The following is a 24,721-nucleotide window of genomic DNA, read 5'->3' as shown; positions in this document are numbered from 1 at the left end:
TTGACTTGTCCATCTACAACAGTAAAAAGCATCTTTAGTGGAATCACAGATATTGCCAGTTGGGACTAAAAATGTTGTATAATCAAAGGATATCAAGATGATATAATAACAATGTAATCAGGAGAGTTAGGCAAAGTGGACAATGATAACAAAAAAGAATAAAATGGAAGGCTTACCCTTCAGCTGGGCTCACCACAAAACACCAATAGAGGCAATCTCAAGAGATCCTTCCCCTCTGGTAGCCAGCTCTTAAATAGGTACAGGAGAGGTGCAGCCTGGCTCCACCCCTTCTGGCAGCACAGGTGAATTGCCTTCAGCTGTGCTCCTCTGGCTGGCTCATGGCTCACCTCAGGTGATCAGAGGTTCAGGCGGTGACTCAGCAGTTCCCATACAAATGTAGACCTCATTAAAAAAAAAAATAAATAAAATAAATGCCCCAGATCTCATTTTCCAGGATATTTTTGCTTTGATTGCATCCTGGAAGCAATTGTACGTGTATTCCACTAACTTCACTTGGATGGCTTATTGAAGTAAAGCTGTGGGCATGCTGCAATAGCTGCTGGCCGTTTGGAATAGAGTCTGTCCTCTGCTTGGACGGTGTCTGGTAACATTGGGAGCATCACCCTGAGTAGAGCTTACAAGAAATAATAGTTGGGATGAAAGGGAAAGCAAAAGTTCTGACAGGCAGATGTTTGATGGCAGTCATTTTTCCAAGAGATTTCTTTCTAGATGCTTATGTCTCCCTGCCGTGCTGCCGTTCTTTTCCTCCTGTAGGCAATTCCCGGGGCATGCTCTGTGGAAAGACGTGTAAAGAAGACAGAGACGATGAATGGATGGGCGTGAGCCTGGCTAGACAGCCTAAGGCTGGTGGAAGTGTGCTGGTAGGTCTGCTCTTCTCTTTGATCTCATTAAAATCGTGGCTGCTGTCTGACTTTAATGCTAAACACATCAGAATTAATGCGTTTGGTAGTGACTGATGGAGTCCAGCTTTATGGGCGGCAAATTCTGCAGTCCCTTCCTTCAAGCAGAAGGAAAATGAGCTCCAGCCAAAAAGTTGTATTTGTAGACGAATGACTTCAAAGCGATCACACCTGACTTGTGTCACCTAAGGGCTTCCTCCCAAATCTGGGGGATTAAATCTTCAAACAGAATAAACAGAACTTTGTCTGTGAGGTATCTGCTGTTTTGCTCCTTTTGTAGGTTGTCTGTGCTTATGTATGCATTCATTTTCCACAGGCATATGCATTACATATCAGAACTCACCGTGAAAAGTGTAAGATGAGACTTCAGGGAAATATTTTGTCTTTATGTATATGTATTTTCCATTAATGAGGCGGAAGCACTGAAAGTGAAGATGAATTAGTTGTGTGTGGGTGGCCTTGTTGTCTTTGATATGGTTACCACTCAGAGGGTCAAGGAGAGCAGATGTGGTCCTTAGGATGTGGAACTTATTTCTGCAAAGCATTTCCTGTACTGGAAAGAAAATCTTAAAAAGAACTGGACAAATATCTTTTTAAAATTTATGGGTATATTATGGTCAACATTTGCCTGTGCTTGCATCTGCTGTTGAGCTCCATCTAGGAGCTTGTGAAGGAATATTAAATGAATAAGAAAAATTTTAATGGAATGTTGTGCATAATGTATGGCTGGCAAATTTCAAGCTCATGTCACAGTGCCCCTAATAACAATCTAATGCTAAATGCTACCTTTTTTTTTTTTTTTTTTTAGTTGGAAATTTGCAGCATCTTTCCAGTGAGGCAGGGAATCACACTGGTGTGTGGGCACCCATGAGTCTCAAACCTGCTCGCAACAGGAAGTCTGTACAGCACCTTCTCCACTGACCACCTACTCAGCGAAGTGGAGGAAGCTGCTTAATGTGAAAGCATTTTATTTAATATGTGATGAGACACGTTAGCACCACAAGTCTTTGCACAGTGACCTCCTATAGGGGAACAGGTGGATTTTCTACCTTTCTGTGATAGTGCAGTGGTATTTTATCTGATTCTCTCTGTTGGTGCACAGCTTGCTAGTTTTTTAGAGGCTAGCTGGTTCATCACCTTAGTTGAATGTTTTAACTACGTTCAACTGTAGAAGAAAAAGGGAAAAGCAGAATGGGATAAATAAAATACATTATACAGCAGAGCACAAAATGAAGGCATTCCAACTAGAAGAGTGTGTAAGCAGCGTGTGTTTTCAAGGGATAACCCAATGTGTGTGCTTGGAAGAAGTCTGCTTGGTGACTGAGGAGTAATGTGTTCTGATCCAGGCAAACCAGCCTCATGCTATGATTCCGTGTTGGAAGTGTTCAAGGTCAGGTTGGATGTGGCTTTGAGCAACCTGATGAAAGGTGTTTCTACCCACAGCAGCGGGGTGTGGAGCTGGATGATCTTTAAAGGACCGTTCCAGCACAAATCCTTGTGTGGTTCCAAGACACATAATTCTTGCCATCTTCTAGTCACTGGCCAGAGCTAGACAAATTCTTCTGTCTTTTTCAGAAGCTAAGCAAAAGCAGCAGAGGAGAGGGAAGTATATGAAAAAGCCAGGCAACTGCCAGAGCTAGGGCTGGCTGCTCACTCAGAACTTTTCAAAGTGAAAAGGTGAGGAACTATCAGGCTACTTAGCCCCAGTGTCTTCCCAGTAGTAGGAAGGCTGTGTTTTGAAAGGAGTCCTTACAGCTCTCTACAATTGTAGGAGGTTGTGGTGAACTGGGGGTCGGTCTCTTCTTCCACATAACTAGCAATAGGGCTAGGAGGAATGGCTTCAAGTTGTGCTATGGGAGATTCAAGTTGGATATTAGGAAAAATTTCTCCAAAAGAGAGGTTGGGTGCTGGAATGGGCTGCCCAGGGAGGTGGTTGAGAAAGTGCTTTCCCAAAAGATGTTGCAAGTGCAATATTTTTGTGTTCAGTAGCCACGGATTCTTTTGTTGGTTTCATAAATATGAGCATCTCTTTTTAAACCCATGTGAGCTCTTCATGCTTTTGATGTCCTATGTTAGAGCATTTAGTTCCACAATGTAACTGTGGGTCGTAGTTGTTCCTTTTGCTTTGAGATTGCCTAGTGGCTTTGTCTTATCAGTTTCCCCAGGTCGAATTCCCCTTCTTTAGATGGAAATAACAACTTCAGTGGAAAGAGGAAGGTTAGGAGTGTGCAAGAGGGTTGGCTAGTGTTAGGTAACTTGGATTATGTCAGCCCATCATGTGCCAAGATATTACTGAAACAGAGTTTCAAACTGATAATGAAGACTTTAAAAGAGGAAGAACTAAGATTATGTATAAAAAATAAAGTTTGCAGTTTAGTGGCTTCCTGTCCTGGGTTATACTCAGTTAATATTTGCATTAATCAAAGTGCTACAATAATACAGCTGAGATTGTTGGCTCTTCCCAAACTGAAACGGCAAAATTCCTTCTTTTGCTTTTGTTGGGAGAGGAGCTGGGGACGGTGCATTATGATTTGGAGATAAGCCAACATGCTTTAATCTTGCTCTTTGGAAATACCTGCCACATCTGTTGTTACTCTGCTTTTTATCATGTGTTGCTGTTTTTCACTTTAAGCAGCTGACTTACTGGCACATTTAGTGATAAGCTTGCAAAGGAAGGGGTGAGGGAGGAGAACCCATCACTGTGCCAAAGCCTTCATAGTGAAGAGCAAACCAGAAGTGGTCTGACAGTGGTACACTTAAAAAGTCCCCTGGCTGGACTCTAACTTCAGGATTCAGCCCCTGAAGAGAAGTCTTGGTCTCACATTCCTTTTTCTACGATGCAAAGCCTATGGCTGGCATTCAGTCCTCAAGAAAGCAAAAAACATTTGCTGTTCTGAGGTGATCTGTCTGTTATATCACAGTGATGCAGTGTCTGCTAACATTAGAGACCTCTGCATGCTTGGTCCAGGAAGACTTTATTTTGCCTCAGGAATTTGCGTCCTTTCTCCTGTGTTCCACATCAAATTTGAGCGATTCATCTCTGTTCCCAAAGCCTTTTCAGACATGTACTACTAAAGGAGGAAGGCTTTAATCGCCTATGATAGTGCATCACCTTAACTCAGCAGTGCTGAGACGTGCAAGGATCATGCATTGTAATCCAAGCAAATAATTTGGTAAAGGCAAGAGAACCAGAAGCAAATGCAGACAAGTTTTGCCATGGCAGGGAGACAAATGTGCTGGTTGCCTGACTGCAGAGAGGTGAATTTTTGGGAGGGAGAGGAGATACTGAACTCCACTCCATTGGGAAAATACCAAATTCTGCTACTGTGGTCTGGGGGAGAGTGGGGAGAGCCATCAGCAGACTCAGGCTTACTGCTAGTTAATTGCTTTATGCTTGAGTATGTGCAGGACTGAGGGTATGGAGAAGTTTTCATTACTGAAAACAAAAACACAGAAAATATTCCCCTCCCCCCCCCCCCCCCCAAAAAAAAAGCTCACAAACAAAAATCAGACAACTCCCCCCTTCAAAAACAAACAACAAAACCCACGCTGATTAGGGGATAGCACTCAATTACTGAGACATATCCACAGTCTCACCTTGATTTTTGAGTGTACTTTTGATGTAGAGGCTGCTTTCCTTTATTTTTTTTTTCTTTCTCCTTCTATTATTCTCTTTCTTGGCCTCTGCGCTTCACTCCTGATTGCTCCTGAGCAAAGCCTGCTGCTTGTGATGAGATGTTGCTGCTCACCCTGTCTCTCTGTCATTTGTGCTCCGTTGGGAGAGATTAGTAGGTAAATTTATGCAAGCCTCTGAGAGTTTTCAAAAGATAAAATGTCAGGGGATTTACAATATCATCATGCTTGATTTATCTTTCCATAATTAAAAAAATATATATGTATATATATTCTTTATCATTTTTCATTTGAGTTAGTGTCTGGAGTTGAGGTTGACTTAACGCCAGCTTTATTGGTATGTGTCTTTATGGTACTGCCTTCAGAAGGAACGTGCCTGTGCATATTTGTGCTCATGGTGCTGATCAGTCATAAGAGAAACTACTTCCTTGTTACTCAGGGAATGAGTGTTACTTCTGGTGCTGTTGAATTTGGAATGAGCAGTGCATGGGGGATTAAAGTCATAAGCTGAGTCCCTGAAGCTGATCTGTGCTGAGCTTTTGTCTGTCAAGCCAAGTGCACTATAAGCATCCTTTGTATGATGGGTGGCAATCTATGGATTATTATTATTATTTTTTTAATTTGCCATAGAATCATAAAATTGTTTCAGATGAAAGGGACCCCTAAAGGCCTTCGACTCTCCTGCAGTGAACAGGAACACCTACAGCTAAACCAAAATCCTCAGAGCCCTTTCCAGCCTGACCTTGAATGTTTCCAGAGACAGGGCATCCACCACACCTGTGGTCAACCTGTTCCAATGCCTCACTACTCTTATTGTAAAAAAACTTTCTATATGCAGTCTGAATTTCTCCTCTTTTATTTTGATACCATTTTCCCCTTGTCCTATCACAACAGACCCTGCTAAAGAGCCTGTCCCCTTATTTCCTGTAGCTCTGCTTTAGATATTGAAAGGCTGCTATCATATCTCCTCGGAGACTTTTCTTCTCCAAGCTAAACAGCTCCAGCTCTCAGCCTGCCCTTGTAGGGGAGATGTTCCCCTTAAATCATTTCTGTGGCCCTCATTTTTGCAAATATTGAGATGTTTCTATTGGCAACATGAACAGCTCGGAGGTGTTGAGGCAGGAAGGTGCTATAGAATGAGGACAAGGGGAGAAGGTGTCCCATCTGGGGATGACAGGGTAAAACGTGGGGCTTGTGAAGGTGGCTGTTGCAGGCTTCTATGAGATAGCAAGGCTGGTGCAGAGTTTCCAGGAAAAGTTGAAAGCATGTTAAGGAGGTGATTTGTAGCGGAGAGATTGCTTCTGTGCTCATGAGACCAAGCCTTAAGTGATACAAATTGATGCATCTACACTAATGTTCCCAGCTTAAACCAGCTGGGGACGTGGCTCACCATGTGCATAAATTCAAAACCCTGGCTGTTTCACATCTCATTTCTTTTGATTCTGATTAATCCTTGTGCATAAGGCAACTTCTGGCGTGTCTGGCAGCAGTGCAGTGTGATTTTTTTGGAGCTAGCTTCTGGGAAGGTGTGAAGCAGTGTATCTCTGTGTGGCATTTATCCTGAGCACTGTGCTCTAGTGAGGCCGGTTTAGCCTTTGTTGCTCTTACTCTGCATGCTCTGCCTTGGTCAGAGGGCTCTCTTGCAGCTCTTGGTCAGTAACACTTATGGTGTGATCTGTTCAGGCCTGTGCACACCGCTGGAAAAACATCTACTACGAGACAGAATACATTCTGCCCCATGGCTTCTGCAACATCATTCCCCCCAACCTGCAGCCCAGTGGGAAGAAACTCCTGCCCTGCTATGAAGGTAAGGATGGAGGGGTGGGAGCGGGGCTTGCCTCCATCTCTGGTCTCTTGTTTTGTAGCTTCTGTGTTTTCCCTTTGTTTCTAAGACCATTTTAGCCCTCACTGCTGAGTTTGTGTTTATTTTATTTTCTATTTCTCCCTGTAACACACAGTCTTGAGGCTTAGCTGGGGTTTTGCATGAAGGTGAGAGAGCAGCACAGCAACAGAACAAATCCTGAGACTTGCTGTGCGTGATTGCAGTTTGCTAAAGGAGCAGAACTGTATTTGGTGGCCGTGGTTCTCTTTCGTATGAATTATCAGTAGATACAGGTCACTCATGCTTAGTTGTAGCACAGATTAATTTGAGAATACTTATTGGGAATCAATCTGGTTATGGAAATACTTTCAGTTTTTTGTTTCAATTTATCAGAGGACTAGAGGGGGGGGGAAAGCTTGCTTAGTACTAGAGGGGGGGGGAAAGCTTGCTTAGTACTTGATTCATTCAGTTCTGTGGCAGCTCAATATAACTGCTGCTGCACTTTGGGTTCTATAAAGTGTTTGGGTGTTCCAAAGGTCTGGATTTAGGGGGGGCACGGCAAAAAAAGTCTTCAGCACCCTGAGCGATGGGCCTGTGTCCCTGTTGTCTTCACTGTAAACCCCAAGTGTCAACATCATAATTTTCCTGTTTTCTGATACATTTGAAATTTTGGTATCGTGTTTCCTTTCCTTAAGACTTCAGAAGACAGCATCACCTCAGCCAAAAGCAGTTAACTAAACCAGGGGCATAGGAATGCTGTTAGAAAGAAGATAAGAGATCTCCCAAGGTTTCTCAGCTCCCAAAGCGACAGTGGGGAAAAGGCTATCTTGGGTTTTTCCTTCCTGTCACAGAATCACAGAATCACCCAGGTTGGAAGGGACCTCAAGGATCATGTAGTTCCAACCCCCCTGCCTAGCAGGGCCACCAAACGTACACATTCAGATCAGGATCGTGGGCATCATTCTTTAGGATGCCTTTAGGAGCCTGTATAAGCATAGAATCTGGAGGTCAAGGAACAGCATGGTTTGTTATGGGCAAAACCTCTGATTTTATTTATTTGTTTTCATTGCAAACCAATGAGATTTTTGTCTTGAATGAATATGTCTGCTTGGAAGCAGCACACAGTTGTATGTAACAAGTTTACCAGCCCTGAAATTATTCATTATTTGAGATGTGAGAGGTTTTGAGTCTCTTGAACCAGCCACTCCAGCTGGTCTGTGGCAGAGTACAAGTGAACTGTGTAAGCCTTCCTGTTGTGAGTGCTGTCCCATTGTATTTGTTCTTTCTTCTTCGTTCCTGTCAGCAAAACTGATCTTGTGCTTCACAGCGAGGTAATGTGGTTCAAATAGTCCAGTGCGAGCTGTGGTGATCAACACGCGTGCATGGAGACGCTGCCAGGCTTTCCTCCGAGCCTTTGTCATCACTCTGATGTTTGCTTTAAAAGCTGCTTGTCTGAAGCCGTTGCAGGGAGGTGGTTTCTGGAGGAGACAAACTGCTTGTGTTTTTCTGTGCGTCATGTCTTGGGAGTAAAGCGGCTGCTAATCTGACAGGATATTTGCCAGGAATTGCTAGAAAATAGAAGTGTGTGGGCCTAGTGTATGCAAAGCAGCCAGTGGAAAATTGGCAGGGCTGGTGCAGTACAATGTTGGCTTAGCTTCAATTCATGCTAGAATGAAAATTGGAGTTTTGGGACTGATTTATCCCTCTTCCCCCCCATCTGCCATTGTCAGACGTGAAATTGCGAAGTGTTACAAGGGATGGCTGAGCTTGTTTGCTCCTGGAACTTTTAGGTTTCAGCAAAACAAGCCTGATCCCCAGTGTGGGTGATAGCCATGTTACAGCACACAGATGGGTTCGTTGTTTGAGATCAGCCACGATCCACTCGTCTTGCAGCAATCCTTCACTTTCTGAAGGAGAAAAAACTCTGACACGCTATGGATTAAGAGAAACAGTCTGAGGGGGAGAAGCTGGGGGTTTCATAGGAGCAGTAAATGCAATGCATAATGCTTCCAGTGGGCCCCTAAAGCTGAAGCCTGTAATTGGTGCATCTAGGGTGATAAACCTGGTGAGAGGATAACGTGGCTGTCTGATCCACAGCTAGAGCTGGCTCTTGCCAACTGGCAAAGCGTGCAGGCCAGCTGAGTGCACATCAGTTGCCATACATTTGTGTGTGCACACCTCAAGAAGGATTATTAGCTTGTGTAACAGAAGTCTTGTGCCTGAAGGGGAGAGGAATCTGACTGCTGGACAGGCATCCTTAATGCATGCAGTATGTTTTCCTTCCATGTAAAACAGGCTGTATAACTAAAGACAAAGAGGAAATGGAAGTTTCCTGACTGGATGGTAATGGTGCAACAATGCGATGGTCTCAATCCATCTTATTCTTGTCCAGTTTCCCTGAAATGGCTGACAGAAATCTGGAAGCTATTGATTGCTAATGAGAACAGCAGCGAGCCTAATAGTTAAATGGAGTCTTTCTGAGTAGGAGCTAATCTGGTTTATATGAGCTGGATGTCCTTTGAGGTATAGGTGGGGTCTGGAGCCATGGTCTTCCAAGCAGAGCTTTCACTTGTTTACTTTTTTCTGTAGCTGTATCTTCATTGTCCTGATGCATTCAGTTTACAGTGAAGAAGTGTGGCTGCTTCCAGGGTGAGAGGTAGCCCAGCTGTATGGAGAGAGCTGGGGTGGTTTCCTAGTCCTGTGGTGATGGATGCAGGGAAAGCTGGTAGGCATGTGGTTAGTAAATAAGGGGAACAGCGCATCCTTACGTGCCTGCCCTCCAAAGGGATGAGCAGGTTTGCCAAACCACACTTGGTTTTCTGGGAGGCATCAAAATATCCCTGTGGTGTGGTGCAAACCCAATACCACAATGCTAGGTCAAAAAAAATTACTACTTTTTCTTCCCACTGTAGTGAAACACAGAAAGATGGGGAAAAAGAGGCTCTCAGTGCAAATGACAGTGTATTTCAATTGCCCATTGTAATGCTATCTGAGAAGATGGTAGATGAAAGATGTTATTGCACAGTGAAGCTCGTGCTGTGTTATGATACTGAGGCTTGCTTATAGACTTGGATTTGCTCAGAGAAGAGGCATTTGTCTTCGTAGTCATCACACATCACAGCTCATCCTTCTTGTGGATTATTTTGTCCAAATACTTAGTCAGCCTTACTGCTTTCATAAACTAAAATCATTCTGGCTATAATACACTACCCTCCCCCTTTTTTTTTTTTCCTTCTTTTTTTTTTCTTCCCTTTTTTAAGCAGTTATTCAAAATCACAGAGGCAGCCACATCTCTCAGGCTCAGCCTCATCTTACTGTTTTGCTATCAACCATTGCCATAGCAGTTAGTGTAGTGGCTTGTGGTCTGCATAATCAGGGGTGTAGAATGGTCTGTGGGCAGATGTGAGAACAATAAAGTAGCATAAAAACAAAGGATTTGTTCATGGCAGCAGTTATTGCTTGCAGCTATGTGGAAACTACCGAGTTCATTGCATGCAATATTTAAACCTCATGCAAATGCTGCTATTCAGGTGTGCAAAAGCTGTGTGCTGATGAATATTTGCACAGTTTCCTGCTGGCTGATGGCTTGAATGAATGGGTGATGATGTGAGTGACAAGTATCACAGCTGTGACACCACTGGGGTGAAGGAGAGGTAGAAGCAGTCTTGTTTTTTATGATCTTTGGGCTCATCTGCTGACTGGGAGGGAAAGGCTGGCTCTGTGAGGGCACTGAAGTCTGAGAGGCTGACATATGACCAGTCAGGACATGAGGAGCTGCTCTGGACTGCGTGAGTGAGAAGGAGACCTGCTTGTGGGGATATTCATATGCTGTTGACAGTGAGGTAGGGTGAAGAGAAGAGTGGGTTTTCTGCTGGAAGGATTTTGCCAGAGTCCAGGAGCATGGTGTCTGACCAGACTGGGCTACTATCCCCCATATGAAGGACTGCCTTTGTCGGTATCCTCTTGAAACATGATTTTGGTCTGCACTCCACTTCAGTGGAGTTTCAAATGCTCAAATAGCCTTAGCATCTGATGTGTTTGGGGCCCTGTGCTTCAGATATCCCTTGCAAACTGTCACTAAGTTCTACAAGACCAAGTGCTGGGTCCTGCTCTTTGGCCATGGTTATATCCAGATTCATCATTTACTTGAAATGCTGCAGTCCCTCTCTGCTATCTGCTATTACAACCACAGTATAACTAGTTATTTAAGTGAAATGTGTGGCCATTAGTTTGAGCAGCCAGTACTGGCACCATAAATGACTTACAAACAGAACACCACAGATAACCATGAAAAAAACCATGAAGAAAGCCATGCTGTCTATTAAGTATGAGCTTCTATGGACAACCATTTAAACCATCAAATCTTTCCCATTTGTAATGCATTATTGCAGTCAATCACCATTCAGTTCATTTGAAAGTGAACTGTTTTTTCATTGCCTGACAATGAAAACAATGATGTGTGTTTCTATTCATTTTTTCTAATATGTATGTTGCTGATGAAAATCAGCTGTGTTGTGTTCTGTGATGTAGGAGTGTTGGTTTTCAAGTTACTCCTAGATCTGAATTTGGTTTCTTCTGTAAAGTAGGAAAAAATATGCCATTATAAAACAATGCTAATATGCTCAATAAACTTCTTGATGTGATAGGAGTAGTAGTTTAATTTTTGTTTTATTTTATGAGAAGGAAGACTGTTTATCTCCAGAAATGAAGTGATCTCACGTGTTTGTTACACACAACTGGATAAAACTCTGGGCTCATCCTTGAGTAGCTGTGTTGTATGGCTGAAGCTGTTACTGTTTCTTCTGTTGTCTCCTGTAGTTTTACATCCTCTTGGTTTGTATTTGCAGCTGAGTTCAAGGGACACCTTGTGTGAGCTGGGCCACTTACCACAAGCATTTGCAGAGAAAGCCTTCTGTTGGCTTGAGTTCCATGGAGCTATGGTTTGGAGGATGTTCAGGGCTTGCATATGGCTAGATTCCAGCCTCTGAGAGAGTTACAGTTGTGTTTGAGGCTTTTGTTTGTGCTGTGGAGGCTGTGATGTAAGGCACAACCTGGGCACTGTGTCATCAAAGCTTGGTCAAATAGCTGAAGAAGGATGGATTGGGAAGAAGTGTTGCAAAGCCTGTTTGTAAAAGGAGAAATATGGAAAAAATTGAAAAAATCCCAAGAAAGAAGTTCTGTTTCTTTCATGCTATGTTGAGCCATTCCGTGCAATTATTTGCTAGATAGGATCTATGGCAATTTCCCCCCTTGGCTTTAAAGCAAATTTAATTGATTAACTGGTTGAAGGAGATGCATGAAGAAGCTGTGAGCCAAGCACGATGCTGTTTTTGTAGAGAAATGCACCATTTCCAGCCCATCGCTGTCAGTGGGGCTCAGCTGCAGAGGCTGCTTGAGGCCTATTGCTCTGCACTGGGTTCACCTCTTGCCAAGGTTCGCGGTCAGGGGGTGCCTTTGGACTGCCATGACTAGGGGAGAATTCAGGAGGAGGCAGGATCTGTTTGTACCTCAGTGTGTCAGGTAGAAGAAAAATACCGTGGTTGGAAGCAAAACTGCCTCATTTGTGCAAATGCAGGGCTTGTTTGCTGCAGTGCATCCCAAACGAGGCTGGAAACTCAGCCATAGGGAAAGCATGAGCTTCAGGATGCTCAGGGAGTATTTCTCAGCAAATGCAAAAGGGAGAAACCACATACCCTCATCAGTCTTAATTACAAGCATTCGTGTCTACAAACAAATATTTTTTCCAGTTGGAGTGTGCCTGACTTAGCAAGAAACTATACGTGAGCAGCCAGCAGTCCTGAGCCGTGGTGCTGCCTGAACAGCCAAGGGTGAACTCATTTCTTGGTGCTCTGTGGGCACGCTGCTGCACATTGCTGGTGTGTGTTTGGGGACACGGCTGCTCTGGCAGTCCTGTATCTGCCTGGGGCAGCTGTGCTGGGCATTGGGGCCTGCCAGCAGGGCGAGCCCCTGCTCTGCTTGCACTGACCTGCTGTGCTTCCCAAGCGCCCCTGCAATTTCTGCAGATCCCTGAGGATCTGAGCTTCCTCAGGACTGCAGGAAGAGAATGTTGTTAATTTTTCTTTGTTTGTTTTTATAAAAATTAAATACAGGTATTGATTAAATACAGTAAGTAGCAACTTCCTTTCTCTCTCTTTTTCATACAGTGTATAGTTTTGTATCTAGTAATGTATGTATGTATTGCAAAACATATAATACAGTTTAATATATATTTTATATCAGTATACATATCTTCCTAAGATCTTAAGGATATAATGTTTATATATATCTGTATATAAGAAGATATAATTACCTGTTACAGGTTATGTGTGTTGTTATGTAGAATAAAGAAGCGGTGAGAAGGCAGCAGTTAATTCATTTTTGAACCTCAGTATGATAAAATGCAACTTGTGAGGAATTTACACTGTTCCAAAGACACCATTTGCTCACAGATTCCCTGCTTTTTTTTTTTTCTTTTTTTTTTTAATGATTTAGGAATGAGTTAATAATGCTTAACAACACTGTAAGGGGAAAAAAAAAATTCCAGGCTACAGAGGGACTGCTTAGAGCCTGAATTACTCTTTCTCCTGGAGGTTTTTTTTCTATCCTTTGGAACATATTGTAACTTGCAGGAAGTGGCAGTACACTGAAGCTGTGCACTCATGGTAAATATTTCAATGCAGTGCTCAGGAAAAAAAAAAAACCTGCAAGGTGGAACATGATTTCTTCCCCTCCAAGCCTTGAGCTTAGTGTATTTTTTTATTTATTTTTTTAAGAGAAGTGTGGGTTTTTCTTGATGTTTTTGTTGTTGTCTCCTTTACTCCAGTGTCCCGAAGCATCTCTCCCCCAGTGATACTTGTGTGGTACCCCATCCCACCCTTAGAAGCCTCCAGGCTGCATGTAGGGTGGTACAGAAACTCAGGTGGGATCTGCCCGCTGTGCAGAGGTGGGGTAGCATCCTTGTTACCTGCATGACCACAGACTGACAACAGTTCTTCTTTCCTTCTTTTGCCCAGAGTATAAGAAGAAGTACGGGGAGGAGCATGGCTCATGCCAGGCGGGGATTGCAGGCTTCTTCACCGAGGTGAGCAGAAGTACTGAGAGGTGGGAATTAGGTTTGTGAGTGGGCTCTCCTGGCACTTGTGTCCAGGGAAGGGAGCCTTCAAATGCAGCCATCATAGAAGCCTAATTGCAGTAACACAGCAAACACTCTCCTGCCTCTATGCTGTCTGTCTGTCTATCTGCCTGTCCATCCAGGGCTTCGTAATGTAAGTGAATTCATCTTGACAGGTCTGTGAACAAACATGAATGAATAAACTCTGAAAGTTAACCTCAGAGAATACTTTTGCATGTCCATTTCAAAACCTACACCAAAAGATTTCTGTGTCTAATGCTAACTGTTTTCTTTCATTGGTGACCTAAAACAATCTTCCCTCAAAGGGTTTGTTGGAACATGCGTGCACGTGGCTGTATGTGCATCTGTGGGTAACAGAGCACTGGAGCAGGCTGCCCAGAGAGATTGTGGGGTCTCTTTCTCTGGAGACATTCAAAACCTGCCTGGATGCATTCCTGTGTGACTAATCTTGGTGCTCCTGCTCTAGTAGGGGGATTGGACAAGATCTTTCAAGGTTCCTTCCAATTCTCTGACATTCTGTGATCTGTATGAATACATAAATGTACACACACACACATATACACATAAGGTAGGAAACGTTTTTTTTTCCAGTTATGCTTCAGTTCTTCATTTCAAAAAGGTGGTTTAAAAAAAAAATTAAAAAAATAGTATCCAGAGCTGGATGCTTGTATCTTTGTCAACCATATTTTAGCTAAGGCAGAGATTCCCTTATGTGTGTGTTGAAGTTTTTTGAAATGTTTCAAGGTTTAAAAAACAAAAACAACAAATGCACAACTGTTTTAGTGCACATCAGGGTCCTTGTTGCTGTCATGTGCAGTATACACTCCTAACTATACATGTGCTGGGCTACAGAGCTTGCTGTCCAAGCTGATACAGCCAGACTAATAATGTTCCTCACTGCTCTGGCAGGAGCTGATGTCCAAGTAAACCAGAATGGCAGGTGCTGGTGCTGCAGTGGCTCTGCCTGATAACTTGATGCTCAGCAGCAGCAGCTGTTTCCTGGCTTCTCTGTTCTCTCTAGCTTGCTGCTGTTCCTGAGCTTTAAACCCTTCTTTACTCCCTAGTTCAAAAGATAGCTTTGAACTTTCATTGCCTGGGGCCTTGTGGTGGCTCCACTGCTTCCAGACTGAGCAGGAAATGCAGATAAATCACTTTTTGGGTCAAAGAAGCAAGCTGCTACCATATTTTCAGTGCTGCTGATGTGTGTTGTTCCCGATGGTCAGTGATCCCTTGACCTCAAGAGCACGGCTGCTCCCAAGGAAAAAAGCTGTGGCTGAGCATATCTCACACTTTGGCTGATTATGTGGTCAGCCTATGTGGTCAGCCCTATGTGGTAAGGGACAGCCCTTAGGTTTATTAGGAAATTCTCTTGTTTAACATCCCTGAAACAGCAGCCACTCAGTCCAGAATCTGGGGCATGGAATTGATTTGCCACAAGTCCACCCGTGGTTTGTATTGAAGGGATCAGTCAAGCACAGCAGCTGTCTTCAGTCTTTTCTGAGTCTGGAGAACTTTCTTAAGCTTAGTGCTCTTCAGGCTTCACTAAATCTTTTGTTGTGGTATTTAAAGCCACATCTGCTGTTCTTCAGGGGTGGAGATTTGCTGTGAGGTTGCTGGATGCTTTGCTACACGAACACACCCTGCATCTTCATCTCCTCCCTTCCTTTGTTTTCTGGATAAAATTATTTGGTAGTCAATAATGTCTGGTTTTTTAGGCTGAAGATATAATTCACAAAACAACAAGTAGTTGTCCTGCAACAGGATCCCCCTTTGACTGTAGCGTGGTAAATAAATGAATAAACAAATCTCATGTCTTAATTTTGTCATATGCTGTTGGTTCATGCTACTGCTTTGTCCTAGCAAAGGGGGGGGGGGAGGAAAAAAAGTCTACCATTTTGCCAGCAGCGAGTGAGATGGTGATCTTCTGTCACTAAAAGCCAATTAGAAAAAATACCCATTCAATTTTTGCTTTCAAATTGTTGTGACAAAAATAGCAAAGAAATTCCTGGAACTGAGTTCACGTGCCTATCTAGGTTTCCACGTGTGAAAAACAGAACAAGAAGCTTTTCTCACCCTTTTGTAACTGGGAAAAGAAGAAGAAAGGCTTTTCCTTTTCTTTACTGACCTCTTTTACTCTTTATAACCTGTGTCTTGGCGAGTTCAATCTAGGTTGTTTTCCAAGTATTTGGGGAAAACCTTTTTTTTTTTTTTTTTTTTTTTTTTTAACCTAATATTAGTGTTTACTAATATATACTCTCCTTCAGTGGGAGAGAGCTCTGAGGGCTGAATGCTCAGGAGCTAGAAAAGTTCATTTTGGATGAACTTGAACAGGAAGGCATTGAACTGGAAGCACTGTTTTCAACCAGTTGTTCCTTTAGAGAATATAACCAGTAATTTCCTTTAGAGATGTCTGCTTCTTACAGTGGGCTCATTAAAAATCCCTGCTCTTTCTCTTCCTGGACAAATGCAGCCAAAACATCAAGTGTTGCTCTGTGTTTTTTCATCATTCTTTGTTACCCAGCAATGTAACGGTGTAGGATTCCACTTGATGCTCACCTTATTTTGCTTTCTTCACCTTCTCTGTCAATGCTACTGTTTAAATATCTGCAGTGTCGTCATTGCATGTTTTCTAGCCTTGCTTATGACTTTGGGTCTTCTTGAGGGGAGCTGGGAATGGCAGCAGATGGATAAGTGGTTTTGTGTTAGCAGGGGCAAATTTGATAGTTTGTAATTGCCTTTCATTGAAGTTGCAATGCAACTGAGCAAAAGTAAGCTAAAGAAAAGGAGCCTTAATGTTTTCAGAACATGTGCAGTGGCCTCCATGTTTGAAAAGAAAGATATATATGCTTGCAGAATGCAGGTTCTTACAGATAGGCTTATAATTGGTGTTTTATGTTAGTATCTTGTATCCTTCCCCATTACTGCACAAAGCAGAAATTCTTGTCCAGTTTTGATTATTGCCTGTATTTTCTCTCATTCTTTTCTCATCTTGCTGTTTTTCCTGCTGCAGGAGCTGGTAATCATGGGGGCACCTGGATCTTATTACTGGACAGGAACAGTCAAAGTACTGAATCTCACTGACAACACGTACTACAAGCTGAACGACGATGCTGTGATTGCCAGGCGTTACACATACCTTGGTAAGCAGCTCTGTGCTTGCTGTGAGAGTGGATTAGCTGAGCAACACAGTTCAGACCCTATTAAAAAAAGCACCACTTGGAAGATGCTGCTTAGAGATAACAAAATGAGGAGTGTATGTACACATACGTAGGTTTTGTCACTGATAGATATGAATTATCATGTTTACAACGCAGACAAGAGCCTCATAATTTACAGAAGATCAAGTCAAATGCAAGACAACCTTAGAAGGAAAGTACTTCACTCTTCTTTGGCTATTATATATCATTTTAATGTAACAGATTAGATAAAATCTTTGTTCTCCTGTCAGATGCGCTCTTTGATCTATCCTCCCTTTTTTACTCTTACATAAACATAAATCTTTTAAGGCCATTAACTTTTCTGACCTTTTTGTCTACTGTCCTCTGCTCTCCTCTCCACCAAAAAAGCATGTATGTAATTTTCCTGACTTTTTCTGGGCAGTCATTTTAACTAAAGGAGGAGGCTTCTGTCTGGCTGATGAGGGACTGTAATGCTTCCATGCAGTGATGTGCTCCCCTTGCTCTGTTTCCTCTCTCTACATGCTCCTGTTTTTTTCCTTGTGAGACTCACGGTTTTCCAACTGTTCTCTGTAACTGCTTTGCATGCACTTCTGCGTGTTTTTTGCTGACAGTACCTACATCTTTTTTTCTGTTGACTTTTGTCACCGTACCAGAGGCTGTGCTGCCATTTCCCGTTGCCTTTTGCTCTGGAACTGAATATTGGTGTATTCTGCACAAAATGTTTTTGTAATGCTGTGAGGTCCAGTTCAAGTGTAGCAATGAAACCTGATGAGGACACCCTAGATTGCTCAGTTGTTTCTCAGTCTTTTTCCTTTTGCTCTTTTCTTTTTTCTTTCTGTTTTTGTTCTTTATCTTCATCCTCTCCTCTCCCACTCAGGATATGCTGTGACAGCAGGCCATTTCTCTCAGCCAACTACCACGGATGTTGTGGGAGGAGCTCCCCAGGATGGAGGCATCGGAAAGGTGTGGCTTTTTGTCCCAATAATAATGTGGTTGGATGTAACTGGGCAAACAGAGTGGTATTGGCACAGTTCCCACATGTCAGAGAAGCCAGGAGATTTTTGTCTGCAGAGTAGTTTTGGAACACTGTTCAAGGAAGAGGTGAGGTAGTTTGATGAAGTCAGCAAATTTTCTCCACCTGTGCCCTCTGGTCCTTAACATCCCTCCTCCCTCCCTTTCTCTCCCACTCAATCCTTGCTTTCTTCATACATTTGATAGTGCTCTGCATTCTGATTGGTTCCATATTTTCTTCAGGATAGCACCTATGGTAGCATGAAATGCCATTTACTAGCCTTTTTGATGTCTCCTTAGTAGGCTAGCATATTGGTTTCTGCCAGCTGTGTTCAGAAGTCTTGGAGATGGGCTCTTGAAAAAACAAAAAATCAAAAGGTTTTCCTGTAGGTATACAGATGTACAATCTCAAAGATGTAAGCATGTGAGTGGTCAGGAGGTGTTGTACCTGCAATTCCTGTGCAGGACACGTGGCTGCTGTAGGGAACAGGGTGAGGCTGTGCCAGGACCCCGCTGACACTTCTGAACCAAAGGTGGAGGAGAAAGAGTAGGGAAAGGGAGGGAGGGATGCAAAGAATCAGCTTTCTCCACTCTTTAAAGTCCTTTGGGGGCTTACTGCCACCATGTGTTTCAGCAGAGATGTCCTGTCTTTCCATCTTCTTCCCTCTTCTGTTCCATAGGGGCATCAGCAGTAGCTGAGTTGTAACAGTACGGAGTGGGTGGCGTCCATTAGCAGGAACACTGTCCCTTGGCTTAGATTGTTTTTGGCAGTAACAGTGTCCTGAGAGTAGCAGATAAACAGGGAAAACGAAATAAAAGTAGAGGATGAATTTGGTACGTACATCTGATCTGGTATGCCTAGGACATAGGGGACATAGCAGTTAGGTTACTGTTGAGGAGACGTTCACAGGAAAGCCACAGATTCCTTATCCTGGGTGTTCTGTTGCAATGGCTCCAGTGCATTTCCCTTCCAGTCTCAGTGGAGAAACATTTAAATTCTGTACAAGGAAGAGGCTAAAAACCCAGCTGCTAACATGAGTTCCATGAGGAAGCAGCTGGCTCTGTAGGTTAATGACTGTTGCTCTGGTTGCAGGGGCTTCTGTTACTATCCTTTGCATGGGATATGGGTAGCAGGGACAAATGATGAGGGCAGCAGTAAGAGGTGTTGAATACAGAACATTATGCTGAGCAGTCCTGTTGTGCTTTCCACACTCTTTAATGAGCTAATCCTTGCCACTTTCCTCAGAGAAAGTGATTATCATTGTCACACCCTTTCCATTGAGGAGGAAGCCAAGACACTTAGTGGGATGGAGTCATTTCCCAAATGGTACTGGGAGTGTCATTAAAACTGGGTTTGCAGATGTGACACCTGGCACCACGTACTTGCTGCTAAACTTGCTGCTGCAAAAACTGGGGAGTTCTTTGTATCTAGAGCAACTATCTGCAGTAAATGCATGCTGTGTTCTCAGTCGAGAATGGCTTTGAACTCTCTTGTCTCACCACCTACTAATGACTCACCACATATTCAAATATGTCAAGTGCTTGGCTGTGCTGCGTGGCCTTGGACATAAGAAATCCTCTGTCCCAAAGACATCCTAAGGACTGTTGGGAAACGGCCTATCCAATGCTGGAGGAGTCTCAAATGCTGACTAAGCCAGCCTTGCTGCTAAAGGGAATCCCTTTCTACACGCCATGTGCTCTGGGTCTTAATTTTTTTGGTAAAAGATTCAAGATTGGACTTGTATTAATACTTTCATCCCTAAGAGTTCCTGGGTAAGCAATTTCTTCTACAGAAACGAGCAAGAAGTGGAATGTGTTCGAGAAGTTTTGTGATTTACAGATTTTCAGGCAAAGCAGTGCAAATGCACTGAGTGATCCTACTGGGATTTTGCAATGATGCACATGCAGGCACTTGTGCTGGGGAAGGGAAGGATTGGCAGGAGAAGGGGAACAGCCTCATGCCTTTTCAGCACTTTGCCCTGATCATTCCCTAGAAGTCTACAAATATATCTTGTTTGTGACATGGAGGGCTCCTTTATGGGGTGCTTTTAAATACTCATGTGTGCACATATGTGTGTACTCACAAAAAAGCAGGTGACAAGATACTGTACAAGCATCTCTCATGAAAAGAGGCCTGTGATTCCTCAGGAAAGTGGAGAAGTCAATACTTTGCCTTTTAAAAGAAGAATGAGCAATAAATAGTCTTGAAATTGGATCTTGATGGTAGCCATGGTTATGGTCATGATGCACATGCACTGAGCAAGCATCAGTGCTGTACTATCATGTGCTTGTATTTCAGCATTGGTTAACCTTTCTGTTCTTTCGCTTTTCAGGTTTATATTTTCAGAACAGACAGGCGATCAGGCTCTTTAGTAAAAATATTTCAGGCTTCAGGAAAAAAGGTGAGCTTTTATATTTGTATGCTATCATGTGAGGGTGGAGGAAGGGGAAATAATGGCAGGATCATCTCAGAGCATCACTTTCTATTCACGGCTCCATGAGTTTTCAAGCAAATGCTGTTACTCCTCAGCCTTCCTGAACACGTAAGTCTGTACAGACCAAGTGTATTCCCTTTTTTTGTGTAATGATGGTGACTGCAATGTCTGTTCAGTGGCCATGGGACTGAAATTGAGTGTCTTGCTGAAAATTTTACTTGTTTCTTTAGCCTCACACAAATGTAGCGGCAGCTTCGGCTTTTGCTTTCTCAGGTGTGGCACAGCCCAGAGGGAGAGATTTCCTCTGACTGGGTGTTACCAGTGGCTCTGGGTAGCCTGGAACTTGGGATTATTGCACAAAGCCACACACTGTTTTTCTCTGCCCCAGCGAGACATGGCAGTGACATGAGAATTATGCTGTTGTGTGGAGGAGCTGTTTCATTACTTCAAAGAGCCATTGATTTTTCCCGTATCTGCCATTAATCTGTCTTGAGTATTGCTATTAGCATTAGTGCTCTCTGCTCTTCCTTAGAAATGTAGTGAATGCTAGTGGGATCCAGCTCCCCTGTGCAGTGTTGTGTTTGAGTAGGAAACAGCCTGCATTGTTCCCTGGGGGTTTGCTGGAGATGTGTCACATGGAGAATGAAGCAGACAGTACATCCAGCTGTAGGTAAAAACAGAATAGGTTGGTTTATTTGGGAATGATATACTGAGGACAAGATACCCTTGACATGGAGCTGTCTGTATTCTCCTGGGATGAGAGGAAATACAGAAGAAAAGGTTGCTGGTGGTGCCTTGCTCTGGAAAGACCTTCCAAAAAGATCTCGAGCATTTGACTGTATTGAGTTAGAAGTATTGCCATGTTTCATTTCATTTTTTTTTTCCCCACTGAAACACTATTGCAGTCTTCAAAGGCATGCCTGGAATAGGTAAAAACTGCAGTGATGTGTGGGTGGATGCAGAAGCTTGTGTTTGAGAGTCTCCAAAAGTTTGTCTTTCTCTACACTGTAGCAGAATTGCCAGCATCATGAAAGGAAAAGCTCTCCCAGTTCATGGAGGGCAACTCCTGTGCTTGATTGCTTCCTGCTCATTTTTATCCCTTTTAACTTTTAAATGTCCCTAAGGATCTGCTCCTGGAGATCTGTTCTTCAGCCAAATAAACAGAGCTATCAGGAAGTTTCTTGATCTCAGCCAGAACTTTCTTTTTTGAGTTTAATGGCATTATTCTTAACTTATCAAGTATTTACATCCTTCAAGTACTTCTAGGCTGTCGCCGCCTTATTTCCCGGTAGTGCGTTTGCTACAAATTCTGCGAAATCAAAATGAAAATTGTATTTTAAGAGCAGCCCACCTTAAATCTCTGTTTTGTGACTGAGATATAACCAGCCCTGCTTAGCACTGAGCACTGAACAACGGTTGGAAAAAAAACTCTCACCAAGTGCTGTGTCCTTCCCAGTGGTGTGAAAGTTCATTGCTCTGGCATTCCTGTTGGACAGACTTTTAACAGCGGGCAGTTTCTTCTTTCCCTTTTTTTTTTTCTTTTCCTGTGGGAGGCTGAGCAGGGAAATCAGATGCAGAGAGGAAGAAAGAAAAGGCAGTGTCTTGTTACAGATGTTAAGTGTACAAACGTCAGGTTCTCACAGCGCTGTGAACTCACCCACATTGCAGACGTACCACATTGCAGTTAAGTAAATAACAGCCTTCCCCTGAAAACTGTCTAAACACATAGTGAAATGCTTTGCATAAGTTTCACTCCTTACCCATGAGAAATTTGTTTAAAAACCTTAGTGGATTAAAAATAAAATAAATAAAAATCCACAAGGGAACTTAAACTAGAAAATAGCTGGAATCAAATTAGGTTTGAGGTCTGACCTTAAACCCACACAAACACAGAAATCTGACTTACAGAATGAAACTCTATCCTTAACTCACCCCATTATATACATGTAGCAGCTTTTAAATCTCACAGACTGTAAGGAGTAGAGTTGCTGCTGCGCATCTCCTGTTGTGCCCGGTAGCTCTGGCTTATGCCTCAGAAACCATCAGCTGTGAAGGCTTTGGGGTCAGGAATCCGCAATGATGAACAGGAGAATATAGAAGAGCTGCATTCTTCTTAATCTCAGTAATTATTTTTGTAACCTCAGTTTTCCTTGGTATGTTAACAGCTCTCAAGTTCAAATATGAAGTTAATACCTTTTAATTTCCCTTCAGAAGTTGCTTTTAATTTAGTGAGTGTTATTTAGCTGATCTCAAAGAGTTTGCCTTGTGGTACCTTAGCAGAAGTGGATGAACTAAGAGCAGAATATCATTCTTGCTTTTGGTTTCCATTTTGTGTGCTTTTAAATTCACAGTGTTGGTTCTGGTTGGAAGATTGTCAACGTCTCGTATTCACCTGTATTGAAAATGATGTAATGAAAGTGATGAATTTCTTAAACTTAAGCAAATTAGTTTTATCAAGCAAGAATAATTAGAGATAGAAAGTGACTTGTTTTCTCTGTATCAACTGGCAACTTTCTGATGACAATTTATTGACCATGTCAACTCACCTGTGTGTATGAGAGAGAAAGCTATAAGTGAAACCCACAGCCAGCACTGCTAATTGAAGGGGACTGATTTAAGCAGAGCAGGGGGAAGTATTCCAGAAATGAGTGGTAATTTCAGATGCCTCTTCTCATTGGCTTTTTTCCCCTTATTTTCCTTTTCTTTTTCTTTAGTTTTTTTTCAGAGGATTTCTTGTGTGGAAAGTTCAGCTCTTTAGGAAGTGTAGTACTAGGTGTGAGTGATCACGAGTAAGGTCTTTGTTTAGGAAACTTGTTTCACCCTATTGCTGGTTTTAAGCATTTGACCAGCGAAAGCTAGGCTAGGAGGGCCTGGGTGTCTCATTTAAACACATGCCAAAGTTAAAAAAAGAGAAAAGAAAAAAGTGTATTTTTCTGATAGAGGATGCGAGATGATGCACTGTTACAGTAAAGTGTTAAATTCTTGCCAGTTATTCCCTAAGTATCCCCTCGGGTTTCTCTGTAGGAGTATTTGTGAGCGATAAAGCAGCAGGTCATCATTTGAAATGAAAATAAAAAATTAAAAAAGAAGCAAACAAAAAACACGCCTAAATGATTTCCTCCTGTGTGTGGGCAGATACTGAATGCTTTGTTGTGACTCGGCTTGGTTACAGATGGGCTCTTACTTTGGCTCCTCCTTATGTGCAGTTGATCTGAATTCTGACGGGTTGTCAGACCTGCTGGTCGGAGCACCTATGTTTTCTGAGATCAGAGATGAGGGTCAAGTCACAGTCTATATCAACAGAGGAAACGTGAGTATGTCCAGGAATTACTTGGTAAGGGATTTTATGGGTGTGGGTCTGGGCAGGGTAAAGCTGATGTCCCCTCCAGCTCCGCACGCTGAAACTCTGTAACATGCAGTCATGGAAAACTCATCTGGTATCATGGTTTCCCAGAGACCAGCCCACATTCATCACAGAGTTGTGAATCTTTCAAGGAGGTCTGGGAAAGTTTCTGGTTTTATGTTGAAACTTTGCGGCACTTGTGGCTGTGCATGATTTCAGTGCCAAAACCGAGTGAAGTCAGCTGCTTTGACTGAGTTTTACTTTGTCTTTTGGGTGGTCGCTGGGACCTACAAATGGGAACAGAAATGGCTGGGGATTTAGGATTCCTTATGCGAGGAGAGCAGAGACTGAATTCACATTATCTTCACACCGTGGCCTGTGGTGGGAAGGTCCTATCAGCTGATACTGTTGGATTTCTTGTGTGCCAACAGCAGTTTTGGAAATGTCTGAACTCTCTTCTGTCACTAAAACAACATCATTAGTACGTTCTATTTATAGGAAAACAATGAATGCTTGCTTATTGCACAAGTAACATTCAGGTCCAAAACCTGCTGTCTCAGAGGGGAACTTGTTACATACTAAAACTAAATTGATTTGCTTCAACAGAATTTTAACAGCTCTAAAGTTTGTGTGAGACACAGCAGTCAGTGCAAGCCTTATAGGAAACATTTGAGAGACTTGCGAGTTGTCTTTGGTGTAGTTTTATTTTGTGTTAGTGCTTCTCCTTTAAATGAGCTTTACTTTTTCAGTTTGATGTCCAGATTGCCCAATATATATATTGGAGTATGGCAGCTAGATCATCCAGCGGAAAAAGTCCCCAGTGCTGAGCCAATTTATACCTAATACTTCTTGCTAACAGTGAGAGCATACATGGATTCAGTTTATAAAAGATAAAAGTTAAATAAGAAAACACCTTCAACAAGAACTACTTGAAAGAGTAGTGGCTTCCAGGACTGTGGACTTTCTTTTGGGATGTGGCCATTAAAGCTTGCAGTTTCATTCTGCAGGCACCAGTGCTTAAGAGTTCATTGCAGTGAATCAGAGAACACTGCGTTGTACTACAGGCATGCATAGTGATGCTGGGTATAGCATACTTACATTTTTCCCTTTCTTAGGAGGACTGCAGAGAAATGAATTGCACATATGGGCCCGAGTATCTCTTCTCTTGTATTTCAATTTCATTATGTGGGATTTTCTTAAAGTCAGCAACTCCCTGCAGCCAAGAAAAAGATTTTATTACATGTTC

General features: G+C 42.7%; 1 protein-coding gene across 1 annotated transcript in view; it reads left to right on the top strand.

Moving 5' to 3' along the window:
* The window catches only part of ITGA9 (integrin subunit alpha 9), a 214,506-nt gene that overhangs the window by 8,119 nt on the left and 181,666 nt on the right, over positions 1–24,721 (top strand). Inside the window, exons 3-9 of the mRNA XM_052693234.1 lie at positions 775–881; positions 6,237–6,360; positions 13,389–13,456; positions 16,518–16,647; positions 17,564–17,649; positions 20,031–20,099; positions 23,305–23,442. Coding sequence (XP_052549194.1) covers positions 775–881; positions 6,237–6,360; positions 13,389–13,456; positions 16,518–16,647; positions 17,564–17,649; positions 20,031–20,099; positions 23,305–23,442 — 722 coding nt within the window. The remainder of the gene's footprint in view (positions 1–774; positions 882–6,236; positions 6,361–13,388; positions 13,457–16,517; positions 16,648–17,563; positions 17,650–20,030; positions 20,100–23,304; positions 23,443–24,721) is intronic.

The sequence above is a fragment of the Tympanuchus pallidicinctus genome, unplaced genomic scaffold (assembly GCF_026119805.1).
Source record: "Tympanuchus pallidicinctus isolate F22 unplaced genomic scaffold, pur_lepc_1.0 scaffold3, whole genome shotgun sequence".
In the NCBI taxonomy this organism is placed as follows: Eukaryota; Metazoa; Chordata; class Aves; order Galliformes; family Phasianidae; genus Tympanuchus; species Tympanuchus pallidicinctus.
This window is presented reverse-complemented; position numbering and strand designations above follow the sequence as displayed.